At 36.3% G+C, this 14,306-nt stretch overlaps 1 protein-coding gene across 14 annotated transcripts in view; it reads right to left on the reverse strand.

The window, feature by feature from the left end:
- The window catches only part of LOC137827005 (GPI inositol-deacylase), a 39,169-nt gene that overhangs the window by 12,584 nt on the left and 12,279 nt on the right, over positions 1-14,306 (reverse strand). For 8 of the 14 annotated variants that reach the window (XM_068633182.1, XM_068633180.1, XM_068633178.1 and 5 more), the window contains exons 6-12: positions 13,832-13,969; positions 13,563-13,752; positions 12,988-13,139; positions 12,381-12,557; positions 12,119-12,229; positions 11,548-11,667; positions 10,991-11,147 (exon numbers count right to left, since the gene is read on the reverse strand). In XM_068633182.1, coding sequence (XP_068489283.1) covers positions 10,991-11,147; positions 11,548-11,667; positions 12,119-12,229; positions 12,381-12,557; positions 12,988-13,139; positions 13,563-13,752; positions 13,832-13,969 — 1,045 coding nt within the window. The remainder of the gene's footprint in view (positions 1-10,990; positions 11,148-11,547; positions 11,668-12,118; positions 12,230-12,380; positions 12,558-12,987; positions 13,140-13,562; positions 13,753-13,831; positions 13,970-14,306) is intronic. The other 6 variants (XM_068633184.1, XM_068633183.1, XM_068633181.1 and 3 more) reach the window with 1 other exon arrangement.

The following is a 14,306-nucleotide window of genomic DNA, read 5'->3' on the forward strand; positions in this document are numbered from 1 at the left end:
TCATAAATATATTTCTTTCAACTTGATATCAGAGCTCCTGATCTGGGAGACTCTATTTCTGCAATCTTTTTATTTTTAGCAACCTTTATTGCTGCAACTATTTTTCTGGTTAGCCTTCATTGCTGCAATTACTTTTTTTGGGCAACCTTATTTGCTGCAATTGTTTTTTTTTCCTTCCCTTTTCTCCATTGACCACCACCTTGCACCGTTGACCATCACTATCACCGCCATTGACCGCCGCCGCAGACCACCGCCGACCATCGAAAACCTCCACCGGAAAAATTTTCCGGCGAACTTTTTCTTTTTGTGAACAAGACCAAATTTTGTCAATCTGAAACGCTCAATCAATTTTGAGCTCTCATGGACTCCCTTTGTAAGACATCTAGTTATTGTTCCTTAACTATGAGTGGTAAGAGTTCTAGTTTCTTATCCTTTAATGCTTCTAGTACTGAAAATATCTGCATTATAGACTTTGGTGCTACTGATCATATGACGCCTCATTCCTCTTATTTTTCATCCTACACTGTTTTATCTGGTAACCAACATATTACTAATGTTAATGGTTCCACTACCCTTGTTACTGGTCGTGGTAACATCCACCTTCAACCTTCCTTTCCTTTAAAAAATGAGTTTCATGTGCCCAAACTATCCAATAACCTCTTGTCTATTCAAAAGGTTACCCAAGATTTAAATTGTGCAGTGGTATTTTTTTATTCCCATTGTGTTTTTCAAGATCTTGCCACGGGGAAGACTATTGGAATTGCTAAAGAGCAAGGCGGGTTATATTATTTACAACATGAAGAAAATAAAAAGTGTTCTAGACTACAGGAACACACTTCTAATCTTCAACAAAGCCTTGAATCTTGGTCATCCTCCATTTAGTATCCTAAAGTCCTTATTTCCTGTTGTATTTACAAAAGTGTTTGTTGAGTCTTTTCATTTTGATGTTTGTCAGTTTCCTAAAAACACCATCGGACAACTTTTCTTCCCAATGATAATAAAAGTTCTAAACCTTTTGATCTTATTCATTCAGATGTATGGGGGGACCTTCACCTATTCCTAATATCTCGGGTGCAAAATGATTTGTTTCATTTATTGATGATTGTACTCGGATTACCTGGATATTCCTCATGAAAGATAAGTCTGAAGTGTTTCCATTGTTTGTAAATTTTTATAGAATGGTTCAAACAAAATTTGAAAGTCCAATTAAGAGATTGCGTTCTGATAATGGAAGAGAATATGCGAACCAAAACCTCTCCAAGTTCCTTTAGGAAAATGGAGTTGTTCATCAATTAACTTGTGTGGACACTCCTCAAAAAAATGGGGTTGCTAAAAGGAAAAATCGTCATCTCCTTGAGGTTACTAGAGTTTTACTTATCCAAACGTCTATTACTAGACCTTACTGGGGGAAGTAATCTTGACCATGGTTGTCAAACTCGCGAGTCAACTCGTTGACTCCTCCGAGTTCACGTTCCCACTTTGCCTTACCGAGTTAACTCGGTAGCAGACTCGGTTTTGAGGTAAACTCGGTGGACTCGGTGTGGAATCGATAGACTCGGTGTGGACTCGCGACTCTGGTCCGAGTTGGCGAGTCCAGCTGGGTTTTTTTTTTAAAAAACAAAACTGTGTCATTTTGAATGGGGGGCCTGAATGAAATAAAAAAACTTAGGTTTTTGCGTTTCGTTTTGTGTTTCCGTTTTGTTCTGTGGAGTGTGGCAGTGATAGATTGAGTTGTAAGTTGCAGTGGTGGTGGTGGTGGTTGCGTCGCAAGTTGCAGTGGTGGTGGTCGCATCGCGAGTTGCTGCAGGTTGCTGTAGGTGGTGGTCGCGTCGCGAGTTGTTGCAGGTGGTGGCGTCGCGTTGCTGCAGGTGGGGCGTCGCGGTGGTGCGTTGCGGTGGTCGCGTCGGAGTGTTCGTCGGACTCGTGGGTTTTTGCAGGTGGGGCGTCGCGGTGGTGCGTTGCGGTGGTCGCGTTGGAGTGTTTGTCGGACTTGTGGGTTGTTGCTGCTCATCATATAAGGTTAGAGTTGGGTGGTGTGAAATTAGGGTAGGAAAGGGAAGGGATTATTAGGGTTCTGTTTTTTTTTTTAATTGGCTGCAGAATGAACTGTTTTTTAATTGAGAATAGTTGTTGGTTGCCCTGCACTTTTGTTTTTTTGACAGAAATTGAATTTGGAGGAGCAGTATTTTTGTTAAGAAATGTCTGGGATTGGATCAAATTCAAGTGAGCTCAATAGAACTGCATCTGCATCTTCTAATAGAAGTAAAAATGCTTCAGGAAATAGAACTAATGTTGGATGGAAGCATAGATATTAATGGAAATGGTAAAAAAGTGAAGTGTAGTTATTGTTCAAAGACTGTGAGTGGAGGAATATTTAGGTTCAAGCATCATCTTGCTGGAACTAGGAAGGACTCTGAACCTTGTTGTTCTGTTCCAGAAGAAATAAGAGATTTGATGATAAAAATTGTTGCAGAAGCTAAGCAAGCCTCTTTGAAAAAAAGAAAGTTAAATATAATTGATGAAGACCAAGGATGTGAGGGGCTTGAAGAAAGACAACATATATTTGGTTCTAAAGGAAAAGAAAAAGTTGGTAGTAGGGGGGCAGTTCAAGCTACCATAAATCAAATGATGAAGAAAGGTTATAAAGAAGAAGTGGATGCTCAAGTTGCTGAATTTTTTTACACAAGTGTCATTCCGTTTAATGTAGTTAAAAATCTAGCTTTTACAAAGATGTGTGAAATGATTGGAAAATATGGAGCTGGCTATAAACCCCCATCTTATCATATATTAGAGAAAAACTATTAAAGCAAGCAATTGACAAAACTGATTTAGTGCTTCAAGAATACAAGGAAGAGTGAAAGAAAACAGGTTGCACAATCATGTCTGATGGGTGGACAGATAAAAAGAGGCGTTCTATTTGCAACTTCTTGGTAAATAGTCCTAAAGGGACTGTTTTTATGTATTCATTGGACACCTCAGACATATCAAAAACAGCAGATAAAGTTTTTAAGATGCTGGATGATGTTGTTGAATTAGTTGGAGAAGAAAATGTGGTGCAAGTGGTGACTGATAATGCTGCAAATTTCAAGGCAGCTGGAGAGTTGTTGATGCAAAAAAGGGAGCATTTGTATTGGACCCCATGTGTTGCACACTGCATTGATTTGATTTTTGAAGATTTTGAAAAGAAGTTGAAGGTCCATGAGCTTACTATCACGAAAGGAAGAAAGATCACCACTTATATTTATGGCAGATCCATGCTAATTAGGATGTTGAAGAAGTTCACGAAAGAAAGAGACTTGATAAGACCGGGAGTAACTAGATTTGCCACCGCTTATTTAACTCTAGGTTGTCTTCATGAACTGAAAGCCTCATTATTGACCATGTTCAGTTCTGAAGAATGGAAAACAAGTAAATTTGGAACTTCACAAGAGGGGAAAAAGGTTGAAAATATGATATTAGACAACCGATTTTGGAAGAATATCTCCACGTGCCTCAAAGTTGCTGCCCCTCTTATGGTGGTCCTAAGATTGGTGGATTCAGAGGCAAAACCTACAATGGGTTTCATATATGAAGAGATGGATCATGCAAAGGAGAAGATTAAGAACAATTTTAATCATATTAAGAAAAGATAAAAATTTTATAGATTTTCTCTTTAAAAATTTAATTACTCCTTCTATTACTTATATGATAATTGGTATTGATTACTATTGAATGAATGTATGTAGCTATGAAGAGGTTTGGAAAATAATTGATGCAAGATGGAATAATCAACTTCATAGGCCTCTGCATGCAGCTGCATACTATCTCAATCCCCAATTCCATTATGAACCTGAGTTTAGATCTGATGATCCTGAGGTGAAAGAAGGCTTGTATACATCCATGAGAAGATTGGTTAAGGATGCTGCTGAAAGAAGGATAATTAATGTGCAACTTGTTGAGTATCATTTTGGTAGAGGAGCCTTTGCAATGGATGACGCAAAGGAAAGTAGAAAAACAATACTTCCTGGAGAATGGTGGGAGATGTTTGGGTATAGAACTCCAGAGTTGAAGAGGTTTGCTATCCGAATTCTAAGCTTGACTTGTAGCTCTTCTGGATGTGAGCGAAATTGGAGCTCATTTGAAATGGTAATTGAAGTTATTTATAATTTCTTTATTTAGTTTTATATGGTTAGTTACTAGATTTCCTATTTAATATAGGTTCATACAAAGAGAAGAAACCGTTTGCGTCAGAAAAAGATTAATGATTTGGTGTATGTCATGTACAACTTGAAGTTGAGTAATAAGCAAATTAGAAAAACAGTTGTTGTTCCCTTTGATGATATTCAATCAGATGATGAATGGATAATTGAAGAGGGAGATAATATTGATGAGATTGATCAAGTTCAAGATGCAACTGTTCACTTAAATCTGGCAATAACAGTTCCAACTCTAGATGCATTTGATCTTGAAAATTTGACTTTTGATGTCAATGTGGATGAAGATGAAGATGAAGATGGAGATGATGATGAAGATGATGATGGAGATGATGATGGAGATGATGGAGGAGAGGATATCATTAGAGGATTGGATATAGAAATTTGAATTTCTAATTATTTAATTTCTATGACTTGAATTGAACAATTTAACTTTTATAGTATTTGTATGACCTTCTTTATTTGAGACTTTGAAGTTAGATGATTTGGTATATTATTAATTCTCATTCAGGACTAAATGTAGTTATTTTCACTTTTTTTTTTTTTTAATATGAAAGTAGACTCTTACGAGTCTACGGAGCTCCCACGAGTCTACGTAGACTCGCGAGTTTGACAACCATGGTCTTGACTGCCACTTCTTTGATTAATAGATTACCCTCTCGGGTTCTAAAGGGTGTTAATCTTATTCAGTTTATGACCACATTCTATCCTTCTATTCCCATGTTGACTAGTCTTCATAATCGTGTCTTTGGTTGTCCTGCGTTTGTCCATATTCATAGTCCTTATCGGGGGTAAGTTAAATCCTCGCGCCATCAAATGTATCTTCATCGGTTATGCCCCCGACAAAAAGGGGTACAAATGTTATCACCCTCAAAGTCGTAAAGTCTATGTTTCCAAGGATATCACCATTCATGAAACAGAGTCTTTCTTTCCTAGTTCTCAGCTTTAGGGGAAGAGTATTCAAGAAGTTGAGGTTCATGAGTTGCCACCTTTTCCTTTGTTGTTGGATTCCATTCTTAGGGTGGATGACAAAGACCATGCACCAACATCATTACCAGAGAAAAATAATAAGGACAAATATTTTGGAAAACAGTATCAGCAAAGGCAACAAGAACCCGTCCTGGTCGAATAGCAACTTCAATTGTCTGAACCGGAGGTAAGAACTCATCGTGAGACTCTTGAGGGCACCTTAAATACTGCTTTTTAACCTAACCTAAATGATTTACCTATTGCCTTGAGAAAAGAAAAAAGACCTTGTGCCAAATATCCTATATCCCAATTTGTGTTTGTAAAAAAACTTTATATGCATTACCGAAGTTTTCTTTCAGCTATTGATTCTATCAGAATCCTTACATCAATACAAGAAGCCTGAAAATATGAGAGCTGGATTCGAGCCATGAATGAAGAAATGAGTGCATTAGAAAGGAATGAGACTTGGGAAATGGTAGAGAGACCAAAAGATAATAAGGCATTGGGTTGTAGGTGGATATACACAATTAAGTATAAGTCTGATGGCACACTGGATCGGTATAAAGCAAGGTTGGTTGCAAAAGGGTATACTCAAACCTATGGGATTGATTATGAGGAGACTTTTGCTCCAATGGCAAAAATGAATACAATCGGGATTATTCTCTCCCTGACAACGCACTTAGGTTGGGAGATGCATCAATTTGATGTTAAAAATGTCTTCTTGCATGGAAGTTTGAAGGAAGAAGTATACATGGAGATTCCACCTGGTTATGGTGTTATTAATGAAGGGATAAGGTGTGCAGACTTAAGAAGGCCCTATATGGTCTTAAACAATCACCTCGTGCTTGGTTTGGAAGGTTTACTCAAGCTATGGTATCTTTGGGGTACCGACAAAGCCAAGGTGACCATACTCTATTTATAAAACATTCTCAAAATGGTAAACTCACTCTACTTTTGGTCTATGTAGATGATATGATTATTACAGGTGATGATGAGATTGAAAAACAAACTTTGAGGGAGAGACTGGCTGCTCAATTTGAGATGAGGGGTCTTAGGTAGTTGATGTACTTCCTTGGGATAGAGCTTGCTTACTCGAGACAGGGCATCTTTATTCCTCAAAGGAAATACATTCTTGATCTCCTCAAAAAGACTGGTAAGTTGGGTTGCAAGACCACTGAAGTGCCAATAGAGCAAAATCATAGGATTGGGAATGATGAGGAAAATCCAAAGGTGGAGAAGACACAATATCAAAGACTTGTGGAAAAACTCATTTACCTATCACAGACTTGGCCAGACATAGCTTATGCAGTTAGTGTGGTTAGCCAATTGATGCATGATCCAAGAGAAAGACTTGCAAGCAGTAAATAGAATTATTTAGTACTTAAAAGCCTCTCCAGGGAAAGGAATGTAATTCATAAAAGGGGGAAACTTATCCATGAAAATATATACTGATGTTGACTATGCAGGATCAATTGTTGATAGGAGATCCACCACAGGCTATTGCATGTTCCTGGGTGGAAATTTGGTGACATGGAGGAGCAAGAAACAAAATGTAGTTGCAAGATCAAGTGCAGAAGCAGAATCTAGAGTCATGGCTCAAGGGGTTTGTGAACTATTATGGATGAAGATCATACTCGATGACCTCAAAATAAAATATAAAGCTCCTATGGGTTTGGTGTATGATAATAAGTCCACTTCATAATAGTTATCAAGAGAATTATTCTTTACTGTCTTACATGGTTCAAGTTGGTATAGAGCTCCTAATCTTAGGAGCCTCGCTCTACTATTGAGTTAGTAGTGGACCAAAAAGGTATGCCCCACATATCACAACACCGAAGTTGCATTGCAAAAAAGGTTACCACGCACCATCACCAATATCGACGCATGTAGACCACGTACCTTGCTCTGGTAAAGCCCACTTGCTATGGTCATAGATAGGGTTATTGGGAACTCCTGAACCCATTCCAAGTGGTGTTGATGTCTCATTTGGCTATGATTTGAGTAGATTTGAATCTTTTGGTTATTTCCAAACTAGTTCTCTTTGTTAAATCTCTATTTGCTGATTTTTTTTTCAATGTTTGGTATGAAAGCCTACAAGGAGAAACTTGATTGAATCAATTATTAAGTTCTCTTAATTGTATACCTTGTGCATGAAAGATAAGTGTACATTGAATACTACTGACTTTTGGGTGCTTGGATTCTTGATTCAGGAACAATTGATCACACAACTCCATTTCTTATGCTCTTTAATTTGTATGTCAAATTGACTAGAGAACAACTTATTACAGTTGCATATAGTGACAGCGAGATTATCATATAGCCTAGAAAGACTTTGAATACTTAGCCTAGAAAGGCATTTTATACTCGGATACCCAAGAGTGGCTTCATGCACTTGTTGTAAGCCAAAAGTCACAAGATAATCCTATAATCTTTATTGATTAGTGAAACCCTATGTCCTTTGCAAATGAGAGTGGGACATGACCCAAGTTTGGGGTGAAGTAGTATAAAAACTTAGTAATCCTTGTTATTATCTATTGCATTAATTCTCGACAGTCTCTTTAACGCTTTATGAAAATATTGTGAACATGTTCTATAAACCATTAGAGGGCCCTTTTATAGCATCCGATACAATGTTTTAAGCTCTATTCAAACAAACCCCTCCCAACCCCCTTTTTCTAGAGTAGGTTGTTTCTTTCATTCACCACCCACCATATTATGTTATGGTCATAGCATCGTGGTGGTTTGCAACACCCACAATGAACACTACTTTTTCCTAATTTTGAAAAACCCTATTTATCTAATATAAAAAAAAGTATTAAAAAATATATTTATGAAATATATGCATAACAATAAAAAAAAGTATTAAAAATATATTTATGACATATATGCATCCTAAAACAACAATAATTCAACATTTTAACTTCAAAATAAAGAAAATTAGCAAAACACAAAAACAAAGTATGATAGAGAGAAAAACAGGAAATTCATGAGGGAGAGTTGAATTTTAATTTAATTAATTCCTAAAATAACTTTTTGTAAATTAATCGTACAACTTGGTACATAAAACTATTAGACAAAAGGTCTTCCATCTAATGTGTCATGTCAGACTCTATACATCCTTACTGGATCATTTGTTTGGATATATTTTCTCATATACTTAGACTAAATATCAGACTATGAATCTTTCGTCTGACACATAGCTTTTGATGCATTTTTGCTTATGAAGGTACATTGAGAAAGTAAGACTAAGTGAAATCTTTTTACAAACACATTTCAAGATATTTTGTCTAATAAACCTTAAATATTTCCCTAGAAGACCTACTCATAACAAATGTGATCAAACGAACATAGTCGAAACTTATTTTAAGCTTAGCTCTTCCAGCTTAATGAGGTGAGTTAAACGCAAATTCACAGTTCAACTAAATCACTTGATTAACATATGTCCATATTTACTTTAACAAGTGATTAGATCATAGCCTTAGCGTTTGAAAAATCAGTGCAAGTGTGACAAAAAACTTATTTCAAGAATGTTCGGTAAAACATTTTGGGTTAGTGTAAACGATGATGACATGCAATATAAAGAGGAGATAAAGAATAGAGAAACCACACATAGTAATTTACATTGGTTCATCTATTGCAATAGACTACATCCAATTATTGACCAAACCAGTCAAGTTCAACTAAGCAAACTAATATTGCAAAGTACAAGTAGAGTATTCTTGACACAAGTCGCTCCTAGCAATAAGTATTCTTTGGGCTCATAGTCATTCTTGACTAACTCCTGAAGCCACTAGTGGCTGACACCAAGTATTCTTTGCTCAAGCTGGCTAACCTAGAGTATTCTTTATATTTGGTCACTCTTTGCTAACCGGGTATTCTTTTGGATTGCAGTCACTTCTGGCTAACCTTGTCAAGATGTATTCTTTACTCAAGTCACTCCTGCCTAAACCTGAGTATTCTTTGTCAAACAACAACTTCTGGCTAAGATCGAGAGGTTTGGTACTTTAATTATCGATTGATCATTGGGTCTAATGACTAGGGAGGATTGTTTAAGCTCTCTCTCCTAGTATAAATCATTTTTCTATATAGAGAAGAACACAGAAAAGATACACAAAGAGAATAGCTATTTTGAGCGAGGGCGGTGCGGTCGGCGAGCAGCGACGACCAGCAGCAAGTGCAAGCGGCAAAGATCGGTGACGAACAAAATCACTTTGCACGGTTTCGAACACAATTGCGAACACAATCATAGCTGAGAACGCAAATGTGAAGTGAGACGGCAGCGACAACGACATCGATGGCAAGCGCGAATGAAGACAACAGGTGGAGGTAAGTGAGTTGTGCAATTTGTTTGGAGATGTCTTACGTAACAGAGAGCATCTTGTTTTGGGCTGTAACTTCTGCCACTTGGCCTTAACGGCAACGAAAAGACCCTTTTTTTAACCAAAATGGTTGTTCAGGAATTGAGTACAAAATTGACAAGCTCAGGCAATCCTCCGAGCCGCACGACGACTTCCTCCGATTCAATTCTGATCCGCAAGTCTAGTCCCCTCGGCTTCTCCTCAAAACTCGCTGACTCATGTGAGTATGCAAGTGAACTCGCGAGTTTAACAACATTGCTAACAAGTTTAGTCATGATTGTTGCATTTAATGTCATCTCAGTCTTTGTTCCTTTTGACCAAGCTTAGCTCCCTAGGTAGTATAGCCTTTCGCAAAAATTCATGATTGGCGTGCATTTCGTACAAGGTAGATAGTTGGGTTAGATTTGACAATCTTTGTGTCAAGAAGTTGATGAAGAAAATAGTTTTAGCCCACGTCTCGAGAGATCTTCAATATCTAATTACAAATGGGTCTCTTTGCCAAGCGGACATTCCCTGCAAACACAAAGTAAGCACTTGGATATTTAATCTAAGTACAAGGTTTGCTATGTCTATGTGCATCGCCTGATGTTTGGTGCGCATTTCATATGTTCTCATGTGCACCATATCAAACTTTGAGAAAAGTATTGCATAGTCTTGTATTGTCTGTCTGACAAAACACTTACATTTTACATTATCTGTTGTTTTTATAGCACTATCGTCTTATAGACGAAGTGTGATCATGTTTTAGAATTAGTTGTTTTGAAACGCTAATGAAAACCTTGAGGTGTTGGACTTTTTCCTTAACAGGTAGTAAGTACTTAGAACAATATTGCCAAATTAGATTAATACATCAATGAACAAATCATACAAAAATTTAATGAAAGATAAAAGGAGCTAGTTTTTAATTTCAAACTCTTTGACTCATTTCTTAACTCGAGAGTTTATGTAATTTTACACATGTCTAAAGAATTTACCGAAGTTTACTCATAAAAGAGTTTGATAGTTAACTTATACATAAGATTGTAATTTTGTAAGAGTTTAAGAACTAACTCAAGTGTTTGGTAACTTGATTTTTGCTACTAATCACATCAGTAATAAGAACCTTGGGAGAATCGCAGGACAAAAATTAATTGTTGTAGTAAGAGAGTCCAAAGCCTCAAACTCCACAGAAAATCCCATACTTCCACTGTGGGACTCAAGTCTAGTACTAAATTAGTATAACTATTAGAAACACAAGTGCAAACCCACAAATAATACTAACTAAAATCCCTTTAGGGTCAATGTAATAAACCATTCATCTATTTTTCGGATGTCTTTTTGATACTTGCTAAACTTTCCACTACGTACAAAAAATTTCAATACATCATGATGCCATATGAAGTTAGAAAACAAGCACACGACAGAAAAAGCTATCACCAAAAGTAAAATTTGTAACCGACAGTTCAGTTGGTATTTGATTAGGATTCTTACTACTACTTTCAAGGTCTCCAGCCTCCTCTTCTGGAAGTCCAGAGTTTCTGATTCCACAGCTGACAGTTTTCAAAGACAAAGTAACAGGTAGAAGACCCACACTAATGGCAAATGATAATTTGACAGCTAGCGGATGAGCTTCCTCCAAAACCAAATCCTGCATAAAACGACATATCAAAGTTAAGTTTTTGCGCACGGAAGAAGAAAAAACTGTTCCATTAATTTGCAAGTTGCTGAAAATGGATAAAACATATTTTAGCACCGTAACAGTATAATTTCACTTGATTTCTCATTAAATTTTCACATGTATATTTTTATTATGTTATATATAACCTAACAAGACAAAAGGCACATCCCAGATAATAGTTCCAATGTCACATGTAAGCATCAAAGCAAGCTTAACCTATATAAGGTCTATATCCTGCAAACTCCTTCAGAATTAGAACAATTTCTGATGTAACAACAGGCATTGCAATGAAAATAAATTCATATAAGTAAATAAAACTACAATATAGTCTACACTCTATAGGTCAGCAGCATTCCACGAAAATAACAACCTTCTGAGAATAGGTAGATTGAAGCATAAACCATGGAGATAATTCTTGACTGCCCTCCTCTGGATTAAAGAACTGTCCAACTGCCATGGATGCTGCTGGCGGGGGTCTTCCTGAAACACTCTGCGAACCACATTGTCATTACACATGCAAATATGGAACACACATTTCAAGTACAAAGACCATACAAAAACTATATCCAATTTATAGGCAGAATGATTTAATTATTCCATCTTCAGTCATCATAATTACTATGGCCACATGAAATTACACTCACGTAAGAATTTTTAAGATTAGAAAAAGATAAAACAATATTTAGTTTAACACACAATCCACCCATCCAGATGAAAATCACCTTTCTAATTTTATGAAAGATACTTGTAAGACCAAATGTAGCATGTACAGGCTTCCCCGTGGAAACTTTAAAATGAAAAAGATTCAATCTCAAACTCCTAATCAAGCAGACCAAAAAGGCCCAAGGGAAGAAAAGAATCAAATATTTCAGAAAAACCTCTGGGGAAGATATGCATTTCTTAATATCTAAAAAGAAATCATTCAAAACTAAAAACTGTACCGGACGAGGTGCAACTGATATAGTAAGAAATCTGAAGCCATGCATATCTTCCGGACCCAACCAAAATACAGCAGATGGAGGAGCTTGCTCAGTCTGACTTCCAGGTTCAAGCTGTTATATTATTGCAGATTAAATATTATAAGTAACCATATAAAATTAAATAAACATCTTCCTCATACTATCTTAAGGAACTCAACAATAGTAATGTAGTATAAAGATAATCCAAACAAGAAAGAATAGTCTGGAAAGAGGCATAATGTACCTGACGTGGTGCTGGACCTGAGGGAATGCGCATCATCTTTGCTGTTACTTCAACAACCCTATCATTGAGAGGTAAACTAGTAGCAGATTTCCCCTTTTCCGGCCACAAATGAAGTCTAATTCCAGAACATGGCTCTAGATTGGTCACAAGTACAAAATGACTTTTTCCATTTAAACCCTACACATCAAGATTAAATGATTAAGCAATTGCACCATTCTAATAGAAATTGCTATCAGTGACGCTATAAAACTTTGAGAGTGAAAGTTCAAATTGTCATGGACACTTTTGCAAAAAGTAGAAACTCTCAAGCAAAAGACCACACAGCAAATCTACAAGGTGACTAGCTCAATATTCTTGAGCATTTCAAGGTTTGGAAAAAAGCCATTCATAGTTTCAACAATTTCCATACTCCATTATATTCCAAGATTCAAGATTTTCTAACAAATCATTGCACAACATATATCAATACTATTTATTTTCTATTATTCAATGTTTATTCTGTCTTTCCCTCCTCCTTCTCTACCTAAATCCCTACAATTTCTACAGAACTTTTCCTTTGTGTGTAGAATATTTTGGATATTGTATCAAAGAAACAGTAAGCAAATACCAATTTTTGTATGTCCAACCACCGCTTGCGACCATCCATTGCTAATACAGTCACCTCATTTATCTGAATGTATAAGTCTCTATCAAGGCCCCCATCATTCCAATGAACATTGGCAGGACAAGCAATCGGCCTATGTGGTGGAGATCCTGTAGCTACAATATAATTTCAATATAAAATTTTGCACAAATGTGGAAGGTTATTTCCAAATTGAGATATCTTGACATTGACAAAATTTAATCTAATTAAACAGAAACCACCACATGACAAATGCAAAACCATTTGTCAAAAATGTTTGTACATTGCATCAGTTATGGAAAAATCATAAGACAAGCATTTATAAGAGTTTTTACCAGTATAAATGAAGATGGCTGGTGAGAGAGAAAAATGGAAAAAGCTATCTTCTTTGTCCATAAAGCATAATTTAACTTTATATTATAAGCAAAAGCTTCAACAGCTATATGTCCATAAAATAGTACTGGAATGATTATAGATGATTCTAGAAAGCTTGTCAACAGAATTTTCAGATAAACTAAATACAAGAATCATGGGATAATAAAATTAGCAACAACATATACCAGTGACATCTTTTGTATTCTGGACAGAAATGTTTATTGGCTGTTTATAAGAGGGTAACTGCATCATCCAGTCAAAATTATGTGATATTCCACTACGCAGCATTCTTGCAAAAACCGCAAGTCTCTTTTGAGTATCTGCAAATGGTTGGCCTGTTCTGGAATCTATCAAACTAAGAAGCGTGTGTGATACCTAGATAAGAATAAAAATGATAAGGATCACATAAAGGAGAAACATGTCTAAGTTCTTGACAAAGAAGAGACCTACTTACTTGGACAACCAATTGATTACACCATAAAATAGCTTGATGTTCCATTGACAACCACACATTTTTCATGGCTGTACTACTGATCATGAAGCCATGGGTTGGGGGCACAATATTATCAAGTGATGTTAATTTTGACCGTACCTGGAGATAAGAAAGAACAAAAACTAAACCATTATGTGAAGGTTCATAATATTTAGCAGTTCTTTAATAAATGTGTGATTCATTGAGACAATACAACTTGAACTTCCATAGAATAATGATAAAAGATCAAAGTCCCTAACAACAAACAAAAATATGCATTTACTCAAAATTTAACAAAGTTCATTTCTAGATATTACATAAGATGGAAATTTAATCATACTAAAAGGAGATACAAATTAAGAATGTCCTTAAATAGAGACAGTAATAGGGCTGGCGCCCACAATCTAGAAACAGTTAAATTTTACCAAAACATAAGGCAAATAATCTTCTGAAGTGC

The sequence above is a fragment of the Phaseolus vulgaris genome, chromosome 8 (genome assembly GCF_000499845.2).
Source record: "Phaseolus vulgaris cultivar G19833 chromosome 8, P. vulgaris v2.0, whole genome shotgun sequence".
In the NCBI taxonomy this organism is placed as follows: domain Eukaryota; kingdom Viridiplantae; phylum Streptophyta; class Magnoliopsida; order Fabales; family Fabaceae; genus Phaseolus; species Phaseolus vulgaris.